Source organism: Epinephelus fuscoguttatus, linkage group LG24 (genome assembly GCF_011397635.1).
Source record: "Epinephelus fuscoguttatus linkage group LG24, E.fuscoguttatus.final_Chr_v1".
NCBI lineage: Eukaryota > Metazoa > Chordata > Actinopteri > Perciformes > Serranidae > Epinephelus > Epinephelus fuscoguttatus.
The window spans coordinates 2552788-2570239 of record NC_064775.1 but is presented as its reverse complement, the minus strand read 5'-3'; the positions used below and the strand labels follow the sequence as shown (position 1 = coordinate 2570239).

Genomic DNA, 17452 nt, shown 5'->3' with positions numbered 1-17452 from the left:
TGTGTAAATGAAGAAGCGTGCACACCTTTTAGCCTTTTCACTTTTTATTGCATCGAATCCAAAGTGCTTTTGTCTGACGAGAAGAAAAGTGGTGTTGGTGGCTTCAGTCACAATAAAAGGTGAAAATGTAACCAACACTGAGCGGGTCTTTACACAGTACATGCTCAACACAGCACACCTGTGCACATATTTCATTTTATATATTTATATCAAGTGTCGTTCACTGTTTAACCCTCACATGGAGACACTTCCAGGCGTGTAGGAGTGGAAACACATACTGCTGTGTGAAAAACAAAAAGGCACATACAGGCACGAGAATAAACAACATGACATCCAACAGCGACATCAGTGAGAGGAGGACAGTGACGGCTGTGTCACAGCGCAGGGACCAGTGCTGTGGACAGACACTAACCAGTGTTTCATAGCTTCTCTAAGACGCATCGGGGTCAGTGTTGCTTTAGATTGATCCCCAGTTAGCACCTCAACCTGCCGCAGAGCAACTTCATCAACATGACAGAATACTGCAGGGACTGAACACACTGGAGGTGTATCGACACTGTGGTCACAGCAATGTCCGACTGCTGACGTTAAAAAACACCATTAGTAGCTGAAAATGTTCAAGTTTCCCACCTCGTTTTCATTAAAGGAATAGTTCCGATCTTTTGAAGTAGGGTTGTATGAGTCACTTATCCATAGTCAGCATGTTACCTACAGTAGATGACAGTCGGCACGCCCCCAGTTTGGAGAAGCAGATAGGAGTACCACCAGGTAAGCTAAGCAATGTACTGCTGTGGACGGGGGCAGCAGCAAAATGTATTTCAGCCACCTGCTGCTGGTCAACGTATGCTCATACAACAGTTTTCTAACAAATGAGTGCCCCCTTGGTTTGGTTTAGAAGAATCATGGCTGAGCACTGTCATGTTACGTACTTTACGTAAAGTTACGTAGATTAGGTTTAGGAAAAGAACTATGTTTGGGCATAGTCATGTTTTGAGCTTAATGTAAAGTAACATATTTAACTCAAAGTCACGTAGGTTACATTTAGGAAAAGAATTATGATTGGTTGTGGTCACATACACACTTAACATATAGTTATGTACTTAACGTAAAGGTACATCAAGTTAAGTAGGTTAGGTTTAAGAAACTAAAGTTGCATTGGTTAGGTTAAGGAAAAGATTGGGTGTAGTCATGTTACGTGATAAACATATAGTTACGTACTTAAGGTAAAGTTATGCTGGTTAGCTTAAGGCACGTCAAGTTAATTAGGTTAGGTTTAAGAAACTAAAGTTAAGTAAGTAAGGTTTAGGAAAGATTGGTTGTAGTCATGTTACATGATTAACATAAACTTACGTAGTTAATGTAGCGTTATGTCGGTTAGGTTACATAAGTGAAGCAAAGTTACGTAGGTTAGGTTTAGGAAAAGAATTACGATTAGGTATAGTCACATTATGCACTAAACATATAGTTAAGTACTTAACGTAAATTTATGCTGGCTGGCTTTAAGTACGTCAAGTTAAGTAGATTAAGTTTAAGAAATTAAAGTTACATAGGTTAGGTTAAGGAAAAGATTGGGTGTAGTCATGTTACGTGATAAACATATAGTTACGTACTTAATGTAGCGTTATGTAGGTTAGGTTTAAGAAACTAAAGTTGCATAGGTTAGGTTAAGGAAAAGATTGGTTGTAGTCATGTTACGTAATTAAGTTACGTAGTTAATGTAGTGTTATGTAGGTAAGGTTACATAAGTGAAGTAAAGTTACGTAGGTTAGGTTTAGGAAAAGAATTATGATTAGGTGTAGTCAAGTTACGTATTTATAATAAAGTTATGTACTTAACGTAAGATTATGTAGGTTATCTTTAGGCAAGTACAGTTATGTAGGTTAGGTTTAGATAAGTACAGTTACGCAAGTTAAGTTTAGAAAATCAAAATAACATAGTTTAGGTTTCGGAAAAGATTACAGTTGGCCATTGTTACACTACATAGTTAACATAAAGTTACATACTTACTTACTTACTACAAGGTTTAGGAAAGTAAAGTTACGTAGGTTAGGTTTAGGAACAGAATTATGGTTGGGTGTAGTCATGTTACATACTTAACGTAAAGTTACTTAGGTTAGCTTTAGGCAAGTAAAGTCACGTAAATGAGGTGTACGCAAGTAAAGTTACATAGGTTAAGTTTTATGTTACGTTTAAGAATAATGGTTGGGTATAGTTATATTACATAAAGTTAAGGAGGTTAGGTTCAGGCAAGTAAAGTTACAAAGATTAGGTTTAAGAAATTAGAGTCCTGTAGGTTAGGGTTAGGGGGGTAAAATTACGTAGGTTAGAAAATAAAATGTGAAAATAAATAAAATAAATGTGGTTGGCTACTGTTAGGCTATGTACCTAACATACAGTTACGTACTTAACATAGCGTGACTATGTACCTTAAAATAAGTTAAAACGGTTTCATACGGGTCACAAACATCGGTCTCCTGGGTTAAAGTCCGGTGTCTGTTTGACCCACCCACCCCAACCTGCCTTCATACGTGGACTGTCACTCTTAACACTACTTCCTTCTCTACTAGCCTTCAATATTATGTCACTTTTCATATATAGGTAATATACTGACTATAAATAAGTACCTCAAACAACCCCACGTTAAAAAATCATAACTGTCCTTTTAACGCCTCAGAAACATGAGGACAAGAGGAGAAATCTACTACAACAGTGTTTCACAGGCGTTGTATGAATGTAACCCATAATACTTTCACTTGTAGAAAAAAACAAAGCACTACCTGAGGTTCGGCATCTCTATAACATACAAAATATTCTGTGTTAATAGTGTTAAATTTGTTCATTATAAAAAATAACATCCGAGAGGGGCCTGCTTCTTCCAAACTCTTCTCTGGAAAATGAAGTTCAGAAAACACCGCAGTGAGAGCAGTGTCGGAGAGGTTCGTTTCAGCGTGATGAACAGAAATCCAGCTGAGTGAGATTCACAGCGGACGTCTTCCTGAGGGTGTGAAACTTATCTCTGTTTGCTCCCAACCTCTTTGAACAAGTCTTCAGAATAAATCACAACGTTCTGAAGACTCTGCAGAGCTCTGCGAGACGAGACACGGATAATGAGACAGATTCAGAGTGAGACACGGCGCCCTTCACATCTTCAGGATGAGCAAATATCCCCTTAATAAGCACTGCTGAGTGGAGACTAAAGGAACACGAACATATCCTGAATATGAAAATCACATGGTCACTGTGATATCTGAGGGAGATTAAAGAATGTGCAAAGATTGTCTCGACGGGCTAAGGCTAATACCTGGAGCATTACAGCATGTAAACACTAACAGAGTCAAGACGAAAGACGATGCTGAGTAAAATAATGAAAAGAAATCTCTGTCACTGCTGTTTCTTTTTCCTGAAAGAGAAATCCTGAATATGACAGTTTGGGAGACGCAACATGTGGTGTGTTCATGTTCATGTGTTCATTTAAAGCTGCACGAGGCAACGTCCTACTCTGTGGAGATAGATTTGTCTTAATACTGTATAAACCCATATGTTTTTAATGTTCTTTGTAGTGTTAGGAGACTCGTGACACCCTAAGTCTTGTGTGTGATTTATCCTGGCTTCATATGAGCAAAGGAAATCTCTGCTAGCTGCTAGGCTAATTTATACAATGTAAAATGCCATAGGCTTGTGCTAATAACGTTAGCATGTTGTATTTGTTTGAAAAACGTGTTTAGTGTAAGACAGTTGTTTTGTCAGTGAACCTTGTGAGCTGTAATGGTGCCAAATTTTGTGGTTTATTTTGAAGCCTCAAGGTTGGTATTTTGGCTGTCGCCATCTTGATTTTTTGGAGCCAGAAATAACCATATTTGGGCGGGAGGGTGGAGCTGTGGATCTGACTCACTGCCATTAAATATGTGCAAATTCAAGCCTTAATAAAAAGTTTAATTTATAGCTGTTTGGGGTCCAGGTGTGTCGCTCAGGACCTAAATAACATTGAGACAAATTTATCTCCACAGTTCTCTCTTTAAGGTTGACGGACTTCATTACCCATAAATCATGTCATGTGACTGTTACACTCATCAGCAAGTCCAGCCTCTATTGGACGGAGCACCTGCTTGGCAGCAATTTAGTTTGGAATTTGAGTTTTGATTCACCTGAAATTGGCTCTAGAAAATCTTTCCACCTGCAGCCTTTACATCGCCACGTTTGGTGGGCGGAGTTACCAAAAAACAGAAAAAAGTCGACGTCCAGAGGAACTTTTACAAACGTCTCTGTCGTCTAAACACAACGCTGCGCCACAAGTGTTTCATAGTGTCTGCATTGTTGTTTCGCTGCCGATGTCCTGCGGGTGCACTTCCCATCTTGAGGTCAATGTGGTGCTCTTCTCGAGGGTCACATTAGATCCCCACTTTGAACATGGCAGCAGTTTTCACAGTATCTGTATTTTCGTGGCTCAGCCTTTGTTATCGACAGTGACGGGCAGCAGAGGGACCGCCGCCTCGCTCCTCTCAGCCTCGCTGCCATCTTTCATCGCATTTGTCCTGGCTTGGCAGTCGGCCAACTTCTTCTTCTTCTCCTCCTCCTTCTTCTTCTCCTCTGCTTCTGAATTTACCCTCGGGAGAGGTGGGAACTCCCGGCAGTATGGCGGCGGCAGGCATGGCACGAGGTGCACCTCGCCAATTTCATTCATGAGCTGCACGCAGGTGTAGAAATCCTGCGGCGAGCGGCTGGTGGCAACAGGAGTGGGGACGGCGTTGGGAAGGCCTGGATGTCCCATAATGCTGTACTCTGTCCCCGGCAGCGACACGATTTCTGGTCTTGGCCACGAGGAAGGCGGGTCCAGTGAAGGAGCAAAGGGTTCGGGAGGCGAGGAGCAGTAGGGCGACAGGCCCTGCACGTACGATGACGGATGTTGGGTTGTGAGGTGGTGATGGGCTGCCACGGGCGTCAGGTCGCATGGAACCATCAAGGCATCCTTCTGCCGGTCCGTCTGGTCGGCCGGGACGCTGCAGTCCTTCGGCGTGGTGAGATAGACGTCGTTGGTGCTGACGTGGTCCCAAACCTCCTCCGTGTAGCTTGGAGGCCTGTAGCTGTGGAAGTTACTGAAGTGACGGTTGATTTCATCCAAGTTCCCCTTCTGAGGACAGAGGTGAGAGGAGGGAGAGAGGAAGAGGACAAAGACAACAGGAAAAGAAATGGAGGGAGAAAAATAAAGAAAAAGATATGTTAAAGGACAGAGCAAAAAAAGGCAAAGAAATAAAAGACAAATGAAACGAACAACGAACAAAAGGGAGGAAAAAGGAAACGTAGGAAGGAAGAGGAGGAAAAAGACGGTGAAAGCACAAATTAAAGGAGAAAAAGGGAAAGAAAAGAGGAATGAAACAGCAAAAAGGTAAGGACAACAAACAAGAAAAGACAAAGTACGGGGGTTGATAGGTATGGAGAGAAAGGAGAAAAATGAGGAGGAGGAGGAGATGAAGAAAGTGAAGAAAATTACTAAGGAAAACAGGAGGAGAGATATAATATATAAAAAGAAGAAAAGATATTAAATTAAAAAATGAAAAGTGAGTAGCAGTGTTACCTTCAGCAGCAGTGGGTCAATGCCGATGATCCGCGGCTTTGGAATGGGCGGCAGGAAGTAGTCTTTTATTCTGAAGGTTAAAACATAAAGAGAGGAAGTTTGAAAAGGAAAAAAAGGTCACCTGTGACTGTTCAGCCCAGTCGCCAGAATAAATGTTAGCATTGTACGATATGTTGAGACTTTCTTTACGTTTCAACAACCCTGTGGTTACGCTAAGGCACAAAACCCACTTGGTTATGGTTAGGAAAAGATGATTTGGCAAAAACGCTGCTGAAAACATGGCCATGGGTCACAAAAAAACGTGTTTGGTGGCACAAACGTAGCTGAAAATGTGGCAACAGGTGACTAACACAAGCGACATTTGGTGGCACAAACATTGCTGGAAATGCAGCATTGAGACCAGCACTATGTGGTACAACCATTGCTGGAAATGTGGCAACAAGTTGCTAAAAAAATCAAACATGGCCACAGGTCACTGAAAAAACAACATGTTGATGGCACAAACAGCTGTAAATGCAGCATCTGGTCGCTAAAAAACACCCACGCCGACAGGTTGCTAAAAACACTTGTGTTTTGTGGCACAAACACTGCTGGAAATACAGCAACGGATTGCTTAAGAACACCAACATTACGTGGCACAAATGCCACTGGAAATGCAGTGAGGAGTCACTATAAAACACCCACATTTAGTGTCACAAACTCTACATGAAACGCAGCAACAGGTTGCTAAAAGAGTTTGTTGACGCAAACACTGCTAGAACATGGCCACGGCTCATTAACAACACCTGTTTAGTGGCACAAATGCTGCTGGAGAATGCAGCGAAGGGTTGCTAAAAAAACCCACCAGTGTTTATTGGCACAAACGCAGCTGTGCCTAATTATGCTCATTTGAATCTGATGAATGTTTTATTTCCCTCACTTGTATCGATGCTTTAACACATTTCCTTTAATGTGAATCGGTGTAAAGTGCAGTTTCAGCTGCAGAGCGAGGCGTCCTTATTATTTCTGCAGCTGTAATGTTGATAATGTTGCATTAAATATGAAATGCAGTAAAACTCACCTCCTGCTCTGTGGAATGAGTCCGAAGGCGATGACCAGCAGAGCCACGACCCCGACTCCTGTGACCAGGATCAGCACCAGGAGTTTACCTGCACAGGTTCAACCAGAGACACTTCATTAGAGTCACACCTCAGCTTCTCTGTCCCTCCCCCCACGTTCCTCCCCTTCAGCTTCAGGGCTGCACGTTTAATTGGAAAAGAAAACGCTGACAGCAGGGTTCTCTCGGACTGCAGGATAATCCCTGACTCCAGATCAGCACACATGTGAGTCAAACCTTCTTAATACAGTTAAAACCGACAGCTTCGCCCCTTTAAATCTGTCCTGAGAGACTGAAACTACAGCACAGACTGAAGCTCCGCACTGTGCTGTAAAATGGTTTGTTTTATTACAACTGTCCTAAAAAAGTTAATGACAGACGCAGCTGCAGAGATGAGACAAAACACAACAAAACCATAAATGAAAATAAAAATAAATTCAGTATCTGATCAAATGTCTCCCCTTCTGTTCCTGAGATATGAGACGGGTGCAGTGACCATAACCTTAAATCACTGTGACTTAAAGTAAACGTTTGTGCCAAACTTGAAGAAATTCCCTCAAGGTGTTCTTAAGATAAATCACGTTCACAAGATTTAGACAGACACAAGGTCACAGTGACCTTGGCCTCTAGTAATCAAAATCTAATCAGATCATTGTTGAGTCCACGTTGACGTTGATGCCAAATTTGAAAAACATTACCATTAGGTGTTTTTGAGATATTGTGTTCATGAGAATGAGGCAGATGCAAGGTCACAGTGCCTTTGACCTTTGACCTTAGACCACCAAATTCTTATCAGTTCATTATTAAGTCCAAGCGAACATTTGTGCCAAAGTTGAGGAAACTCCCTTAAGGCCTTCTTGAGATACATTCACAAGAATGAGACAGGTGCAGTGACCTTTACCTTAGACCACCAAATTCTAATCAGTTCATCCTTGACTCAAAGTGAATGTTTGTGCCAAATCTGAAGAAATTCCCTCACCGTATTCTTAAGACATATGATGTTCACAAGATTTAGACGGACACAAGGTCACAGTGACCTTGGCCTTTAGTAATCAAAATCTAATCAGATCATTGTTGAGTCCACGTTGACGTTGATGCCAAATTTGAAAAACATTACCATTAGATGTTCTTGACATATTGTGTTCATAAGAATGAGGCAGATGCAAGGTCACAGCGCCCTTGACCTTTGAGCTTCAACCTTCGACCACCAAATTCTAATCAGGTCATTATTAAGTCCAAGTGGACATTTGTGCCAAAGTTGAGAAAACTCCCTTAAGGCCTTCTTAAGGCATATGATGTTCACAAGATTTAGACAGACACAAGGTCACAGTGACCTTGGCCTCTAATAATCAAAATGTAATCAGTTCATTGTTGAGTCCATGTGGACATTTGTGTCAAATTTGAAAAACATTACCATTTGATGTTCTTGAGATATTGTGTTCATGAGAATGAGACAGATGCAAGGTCACAGTGCCCTTGACCTTTGAGCTTCGACCCTCGACCACCAAATTCTAATTAGTTCATCCTTGACTCAAAGTGAATGTTTGTGCCAAATTTGAAGAAGTTCCCTCACCGTGTTGCTGAGATATCACATTCAAAAGATTTAGATGGATACAAGGTTACAGTGACCTTGGCCTCTAATCATCAAAATTCAATCAGTTCATTGTTGAGTCCAAGTGGATGTTTGTGCCAAATTTGAAAAACATTCCCTTTAGGGTTTCCTATGATATCAATTCATGAGAATGAACCAGATAAGGTCACAGTGACCTTGACCTTTGAGCTACGACCACCAAAACCTCATCAGTTCATCCATATCTTAAAGTGGACGTTTGCGCCAAATTTTCTCAAGGCGCTCTTGAGATGTAGGTCAATACAATAAAAGCCAAAGCCAGCTGTTATATTTCAAACCATCATAAACATCAAATTAAAAAAAACCTCTTCCTATAGTGTAATAAACCTGCGTTTATCACCGTTGCCATGGAAACCCTCCCAGCCCTTGGTACCTGCGGGCGGCCTGGCGGGGATGCTCATCAGCAGCGTGGGGCTCCATTTGCTCCACAGGCCGTAGTTGTGCGAGCGGCAGCGAACTCTGACCACAAAGTCGCCGACGGGGAGGCCGAGCAGCTCGACGTGAGGCTCCCGCAGAGGGTGCTTCACCTGCGTCACATCACATGTTTATTATATACAGAACATCAAACTGTTCTCATCAGTCGAACCAGAAGTGGATCGTGTTGCTCTGTATGTGTACGTGAACATTTTTTTCTTTGTACCTTCCAGTTGTCGGGCTCAGTGACACGTCTGTACTGCAGCTCGTACACCAGCGTGATCCAGCCATACTGCAGGTCGGAGGGCACCGGGTACGTCCAGGACAGCAGCGCATTGTGACCCATCTCATCCCCACCAGCATCCGTCAGCATGTAGGTCAGATTCACCGGAGCTTCGGTCTGAACTGTGGACAACAGGAACACACACACAAACATGTTGTGATGTGTTAAGAAAGGAGAAAGAAACATGTTTTTAGATTAGAAATGCTTCTTGTGGTCGTCACGATTCTGCAAACCACAGATATGTTACATCTGCATGTTATTACGTAGCACACACATTAAAATGTGACACAACGTTGTGGAGGTGCTGATGCATGCTTTTATCTTTTGTTATTTTCGTTATAGGTTTTAGTTTTGATGCATTTTATGTCTCTGTTTTAGATCATTCTTACCTAGCTACTAACTCAATTTTATCAGCTAAATAGCTTTTTGTTGGGTGGGAGGGTTGGGTTTTCTCTTTTCTTTTTGTTTTCTGTTTGGATCTTTGTTGTTTTTAACCTCTGTGAGGCACTTTGTGTTACTGTTGTATGAAAAGTGCCGTATAAATAAAGTTGATTTGATTTGATTAATGTACGGTTAGGTTAAGGCAACAAAAACCACAGATGTCTTGATAAAAAAACACCAATGTTTGAGGGCTAGAAGGCCGCTGGAAAAACAACCATGTGTTGTTGAAAAACAGCCATGTTTAGGGGCTGAAAAGCTGCAGGAAAAACAGTGACACTCACTAAAAAACACAGCCACATTTTGAGGTTAAAAAGTCGCTGGAAGACTAATGATGGATCACTAAAAAACAGTCATGTATTGGGGCAAAAGCAGCTGGAAACACAGCCATGGTCGCTAAAAACACCCATGATTAGGGCTAAAAAAGCGGTAGGAAAAACAGTCTTAGGTTCCTAAAAACAGCCATGTTTGGGTGCAGAAAAGCTGCAGGAAAAAATGGGATGAGTCACTATAAAACAGCCACGTTTTGGAGCTAAAAAGCTGCTTAAATAAATGACGAGTCAGTAAATAACAGCTACATTTGGGGGCTAAAAAGCAGCTAGAAAATTAGCCACAGCCCCTAAAAACCACCCATGTTTGGTCCCCAAAAAGCCACATTTTGGGGCTAATAATCTGCTGGAAAAACAGCCATGGTTGCTATAAACGACCACATTTGGGTGCAGAAAAGCAGCAGGAAAAACAGCCACATTTGGGGTTAAAAATCTGCAGGACAATCAGTGATGGTGGATAAAATGAACCTAAGTTTATGGCCTAAAAAGCTGCTGGAAAAGCAGCCATGTTTGATTTCTAAAAAGCAACTGGACAAGTCACTAAATCACTGGCACTTTGGGGGCTAAAAAGCTGCAGTAAAAAATGGGATGAGTCACTATAAAATAGCCACGTTCATCGGTGGAAAAGCTGCAGGAAAAATGAATCCTAAAAACCACATGTTTGAGGGCTACAATTCCGCTGGAAAAACTGCCGTGGCTGCTAAAAAACACTCATGTTTGGTGCCCAAAAAGCTGCAGGATAAACAGTGATTGGTCGCTAAGACACACCCTCACTTTGTTGGTCTCATAGTGGGCTGCAGCTTGGTCGCAGTTGCCTCGGTGACACACCTTCCCCCATCCCCTCCACCTCCTGATGACAAAGTCAGCTCACACACTACAACATTTTCTTCACTGGCCCACAATGCACTGTGACTAATCCCCTGGTCATATATATGTATATGTATAATTAAAAATAGATGAAGTGAAGCAAGGCCTTCATGTATGGAGCATGTTGCTGTAAATCTTTCAGAGCTGGATGTTATAATGAGATGATATCCTCTATTATTCATGCAGCAAGGAAACATCAGTTATTTCACGTTTATGACCTCATTGAGTTCATTTATAATTCAGATTGTGCACATTTTTATTCATAGATGACCATTTTTTTTAAAGACTTTAGAACAACTGATACATGCTCACGCTAAAGTGAATCCATCACGTTCTTGCTAAAAAAAAACAAAACAGCCACAATTGAGACTAAAAAGCTGCTGGAAAAAAGCAACAGTTTCTTGATAAACATCAATGTTTGGGGGCTAAAAATCTGCTGGAAAACAGTGATGAACTACTTAAAAACACCGATGTTCAGGGGCTGAAAAGCAGCTAGAAACAACAGAGACAGTTCCTTAATAAACCACCAATGTTTGGGGGCTAAAATCCACTGGAAATCACCTAAGTTTGATGCCTCAAAAGCAACAGGAAAAACTCAGCTTTGTTGCTAAAATACAGCCATGTCTGGGGGCTAAAAAGCCGCTGTGAATCACCTAAATCTGATGCCTTAAATGCTGCGGGAAAAACAGCCATGTGTCGCTCAAAAAACAGCCACGTATTTGGGCTGCAGTAATGACAGAGACAGTCACTAAAAAAAACAGTCAGACAGTTTTTGAGGCTAAAAAGCTGCTGGAAAAACAGCGACGGATCACTAAATCATGGCCACTTATTTGGGCTGATCTTCCAACATGTTATAAACTGTAGTGTTAATTAGTGACATGATTATTTGCGGTTATTTTCCATCAACATGTGAGGAATGACCTTTCAGTAACACAGCAGTTACAGCGGCAGAGTCGAGGCTGTGTGCTGTGTTTCTGCAGGCCTGGGCTGAATTCCCTGCAGGGCCGTGATAAGAGAGCCGTCCCTGACCTCCTCCGAAACAAAAGATCACACGGATGCACACACACATGTAAGCTCTGATGAATCACACACATCCCATGTGCTTCTTCTTCTTCTTCTTCACACATACATGACACACAGCAGACCTCCATCTCTGCTGCACCTCACACCAGCTGAGGTGACAGGGCCTGGGTCTGCAGCGAAGACGAGTCTGGGTAATAACCCGCTCGATAAATGAGATGAAGTGCTGGCAGAGGATTCATGCTGTTCTCACACAGAGGGAAGAGCTGCGTTCAAGTGTTTTTCATTTCAGGCTTTCGTTAAATGGGTTTTCAGAAACCATCACTCACTGAAGGAACGACCCTGTAAGTACTGAATTTCAGTATGACAGAGTGGGAAAAACGCTGCTAAAAATAAACATATCCCTGCTGTGTGTGATGTAACGTTTATACAGTTTTATTACTGTTATATAAATGTGTTTATATAAATCAGCAGCAGCTGTCTAAGTGCTTTAACAAGAGAAAAACATAAACTATAAAGCTGTAATTTTAATGTTGTTTCACTGACTGAAAACACTGTTGTATCCTCTGAAGCAGTGCATATGAATATCAAAAAAAATATGAAAAAAAGGATTTAACCCGTTGCAATACAAACGATCCACCAGTGCCTGTACTGGTGATTTTGATTAGTGTGATGTCATTTCTCAGAGTATCTTTAAATGCTTTATATCCCTAAAGTCTGTACAACCAGAGCTAAAAGATTATGTAAGTCAATGAAACATATTAATTGATAAAAATATAAAAATAAAATCTGCTTGAAAAACAGCCATGTGGGGGCTGAAAAGCTGCAGAAAAAACAGCAACAGTTCCTTAATAAACCACCAATGTTTGGGGGCTAAGAAGCAGCTGCAAATCACCTACGTTTGGTGCCTCAAAAGCTGCAGGAAAAACAGCCATGTGTCCCTAAAAAACAGCCACATTTGGGGGCTAAACAGCCGCTGGAAAAACAGCCATGTTTAGGGGCTGAAAAGCTGCAGGAAAAACAGCCACAGTCGCAAAAACCACTCATGTTTTGAGGCTAAAAAAATGCATGAAAAACAGTGATGGATCACTAAAAAACAGCCACATACTGGGGCTGAAAATCTGCTTGAAAAACAGCCATGTGTCCTTAGAAAAACCACCAATGTTTGGGGGCTAAAAAGCTGCAGGAAAAACAACCATGTATCCCTAAGTAACAGCTACGTTTGGGGGCTAAAAAGCCGCTGGAAAAAGAGCCCTGTGTGCAAAAAAACCACCCATGTTCAGGGGCTGAAAAGCCACAGGAAAAACAGCCACAGTCACAAAAAACCACTCATGTTTTGAGGCTAAAAAAATGCTGGAAAAACAGTGACGGATCACTAAAAAACAGCCACATACTGGGGCTGAAAAGCAGCTGGAAGAATAGCCATGGCTTGCTAACAACACCCGCATTTAGGGGCTGAAAAGCTGCAGAAAAAACAGCAACAGTTCCTCAATAAACCACCAATGTTTGGGGGCTAAAAAGCAGCTGCAAATCACCTACGTTTGGTGCCTCAAAAGCTGAAAAACAGCCAAGTTTGGGGGCTAAAGAGACACTGGAAAAACAGCCACAGTTGCAAAAAACCACCTATGTTTTGAGGCTAAAAAAATGCATGAAAAACAGTGACAGGTCACTAAAAAACAGCCACATACTGGGGCTGAAAATCTGCTTGAAAAACAGCCATGTGTCCCTAGAAAAACAGCCAAGTTTGGGGGCTGAAAAGCTGCTGGAAGAACAGCAACAGTTCCTCAATAAACCACCAATGTTTGGGGGCTAAGAAGCAGCTGCAAATCACCTACGTTTGGTGCCTCAAAAGCTGCAGGAAAAACAGCCATGTGTCCCCAAAAAACAGCCACATTTGGGGGCTAAACAGCCACTGGATAAACAGCCATGTTCAGGGGCTGAAAAGCTGCAGGAAAAACAGCCGCAAACAATGACCCATGTTTTGAGGCTAAAAAAATGCTGGAAAAACAGTGACGGATCACTAAAAAACAGCCACGTTTGGGGCTGAAAAGCTGCGTGAAAAACAGCAACAGTTGCTAAAAAACAGTCATGTTTTGAGGCTGAAAAGCAGCAAATTGGTCAGTTCTGGGGGCTGAAAAGCCGCTGGCAAAACAGCCATGGGTCACTAAACAACACTCACGTTTGGGGGCTGGAAAGCTGCAGGAAAAATGATGATGGGTCCCTAAAAAAACACATTTGAGAGCTACAGATCTGCTGGAGAAACTGCAATGAATGCTAACAGTACATCCATGTTTGGTATCTAAATAGCTGCTGGAAAAACAAAATGCTTTTGCACTAAACATAAGGTAAGACAACACAAGGTAATGACATGAATATGAAAAGACAGGCTTAGCTGTTGCAGCAAAAGAATGAATGATTCTTATTTTAGATCAATATATATATATGTGTCAATATATACAATTGGGGTTATGCAAATGCTTTCTGCTACGTTCTGCTGCAGACAGAATAAATTCTACTTCTACAGTCCATCTGCTCTTTTCACACAGAGTCTCCTCTGAAAGACGAGCAGGCTTTAAGTTCTTCTCATTTCATGCATTCGTCCTTGAGATGGGCTTTTAAAAACTGTCACTCACTGAAGGAATGACTCTGTACATGCTGAATTTAAGGATGATAAAGTGTCAAAAACTCTGCTTAAAATAAAAAAGGATTTGTTCATCAGAGGCCAAAATGTACAGACATGATGGCAGCTGGGAGGAATGTGTTTAAATGGGGGGGTGTGAGAGTGAAATAGCAACTAACACATCAATCTTACTTCAAGTTCAGCTGGTAATAAACCTAAAATGACTTAGTGCGTAGTGTGATGTCATCTCTTGGAGTATCTTTAAATGCTTCATATCCCTAAAATCTGTACAACCTGAGCTAAAAGGTTATGTAAGTCGATGAACCGTATTAATTAATAAAAACATTCAAATAAAATCTGCTGGAAAAACAGCCATGTGGGGGCTGAAAAGCTGCAGGAGAGACAGCAACAGTTCCTTAATAAACCACAAAAGTTTGGGGGCTAACAATCCGCTGGAAAAACAGCCATGGTTGCAGAAAGCACCCATGTTTAGAGGCTAAACTGCCGCTGGAAAAAACAGTGATCTTGTCTTTGTATATATCTGCGCCTGTACACTACTGACTCATATAAAGCTACAGCCCAGCCTGTGGAGCGCCCCACGGCACATCCCACCGGTGCTTACCTATCTCAGCCACATCCAGGCAGTGTTCCTCTGAGGTGTAATTCCTGCGGGCGGTGACGGCGGTCACGTTCAAACAGTACATCTTCCATATGGATGTGTGGCTGCTGTCGAAGTGGCAGCTGTTGGGGCCGGAGGTCACGTAGTCCGGACACTCGTGTTTGGGCCCCTTACTGTGAACGTCAGAGGAAAGTTTTTAATTTACAGATTTTTAATTTCAGATCCAAATATTAAAATTTAAAAATTAAAAAAAGAAAAAAAAAGATTGGTTGAATTCAGATCTAATAATTCAAGTTGAAAAAATTTCAAATGGAACATATATATATATATATATATATATATATTTTGAAATTCAGTTTTTTAAGCTGCAAATCAAGAAATTTTATATAATTCAGCTACATGGATTTCAAAGTAAAATATTTCAGTGTTATAAATAAGAGGTGTTAAATTTTCAATATTCATGTCCGTTATAAGCTGCCAAAGACTGCCTTTATCATCCTAGGTAGTTCGGTCATTGAATTTTTAGATCTAAATTTGATTAATTGAATTTGAAATCTATTTTTTTTTTTTAAATTTTTCTTTTTTATTATGAAACTTTAATTTTTGAATCTGAATTTGTGAACATTGAAAAAAATATGTACAGTACAGGCCAAAAGTTTGGACACACCTTCTCATTCAATGCGTTTTCTTTATTTTCATGACTATTTACATTGTAGATTCTCACTGAAGGCATCAAAACTATGAATGAACACATGTGGAGTTATGTACTTAACAAAAAAGGTGAAATAACTGAAAACATGTTTTATATTCTAGTTTCTTCAAAATAGCCACCCTTTGCTCTGATTACTGCTTTGCACACTCTTGGCATTCTCTCCATGAGCTTCAAGAGGTAGTCACCTGAAATGGTTTTCCAACAGTCTTGAAGGAGTTCCCAGAGGTGTTTAGCACTTGTTGGCCCCTTTGCCTTCACTCTGCGGTCCAGCTCACCCCAAACCATCTCCATTGGGTTCAGGTCCAGTGACTGTGGAGGCCAGGTCATCTGCCGCAGCACTCCATCACTCTCCTTCTTGGTCAAATAGCCCTTACACAGCCTGGAGGTGTGTTTGGGGTCATTGTCCTGTTGAAAAATAAATGATCGTCCAACTAAACGCAAACCGGATGGGATGGCATGTCGCTGCAGGATGCTGTGGTAGCCATGCTGGTTCAGTGTGCCTTCAATTTTGAATAAATCCCCAACAGTGTCACCAGCAAAACACCCCCACACCATCACACCTCCTCCTCCATGCTTCACAGTGGGAACCAGGCATGTGGAATCCATCCGTTCACCTTTTCTGCGTCTCACAAAGACACGGGTTGGAACCAAAGATCTCAAATTTGGACTCATCAGACCAAAGCACAGATTTCCACTGGTCTAATGTCCATTCCTTGTGTTTCTTGGCCCAAACAAATCTCTTCTGCTTGTTGCCTCTCCTTAGCAGTGGTTTCCTAGCAGCTATTTGACCATGAAGGCCTGATTGGCGCAGTCTCCTCTTAACAGTTGTTCTAGAGATGGGTCTGCTGCTAGAACTCTGTGTGGCATTCATCTGCTCTCTGATCTGAGCTGCTGTTAACTTGCCATTTCTGAGGCTGGTGACTCGGATGAACTTATCCTCAGAAGCAGAGGTGACTCTTGGTCTTCCTTTCCTGGGTCGGTCCTCATGTGTGCCAGTTTCGTTGTAGCGCTTGATGGTTTTTGCGACTCCACTTGGGGACACATTTAAAGTTTTTGCAATTTTCCGGACTGACTGACCTTCATTTCTTAAAGTAATGATGGCCACTGGTTTTTCTTTAGTTAGCTGATTGGTTCTTGCCATAATATGAATTTTAACAGTTGTCCAATAGGGCTGTCGGCTGTGTATTAACCTGACTTCTGCACAACACAACTGATGGTCCCAACCCCATTGATAAAGCAAGAAATTCCACTAATTAACCCTGATAAGGCACACCTGTGAAGTGGAAACCATTTCAGGTGACTACCTCTTGAAGCTCATGGAGAGAATGCCAAGAGTGTGCAAAGCAGTAATCAGAGCAAAGGGTGGCTATTTTGAAGAAACTAGAATATAAAACATGTTTTCAGTTATTTCACCTTTTTTTGTTAAGTACATAACTCCACATGTGTTCATTCATAGTTTTGATGCCTTCAGTGAAAATCTACAATGTAAATAGTCATGAAAATAAAGAAAACGCATTGAATGAGAAGGTGTGTCCAAACTTTTGGCCTGTACTGTATAAATTCTATTTTTAGATCCAAATTTGACTATTTGAATTTTATTTATTTATTTATTTATTTATTATTTTCTTTTTTTAATTTTTAATATGTCTTCTTTTATTATGAAACTGGAATTTTTGAATCTGAATTTGTTAACACTGAAAAAATATATTTAAATTCAGCTTTTAAAATTGCAAATCAAGCAATTTCATATTTTTATTTCAAAGAAGTGAATTCAGAACAAATAATTTTAGTTCCATGGTTTTCAGAGTAAAATAATTCAATTGTATGAATTCAGTGGCTGTTACACTGAAAA

The 17452-nt window shown here is 41.1% G+C and overlaps 1 protein-coding gene across 3 annotated transcripts in view; it reads right to left on the bottom strand.

Moving 5' to 3' along the window:
• Positions 1-1762: 1762 nt before the first annotated feature.
• LOC125884828 (prolactin receptor-like) overlaps positions 1763-17452 on the bottom strand; it is a 45840-nt gene continuing 30150 nt past the window's right edge. For all 3 annotated transcript variants that reach the window (XM_049570072.1, XM_049570073.1, XM_049570074.1), the window contains exons 4-9: positions 14892-15061; positions 8939-9117; positions 8672-8825; positions 6633-6720; positions 5573-5642; positions 1763-5128 (exon numbers count right to left, since the gene is read on the bottom strand). In XM_049570072.1, coding sequence (XP_049426029.1) covers positions 4445-5128; positions 5573-5642; positions 6633-6720; positions 8672-8825; positions 8939-9117; positions 14892-15061 — 1345 coding nt within the window. In that variant the 3' untranslated portion in view covers positions 1763-4444. The remainder of the gene's footprint in view (positions 5129-5572; positions 5643-6632; positions 6721-8671; positions 8826-8938; positions 9118-14891; positions 15062-17452) is intronic.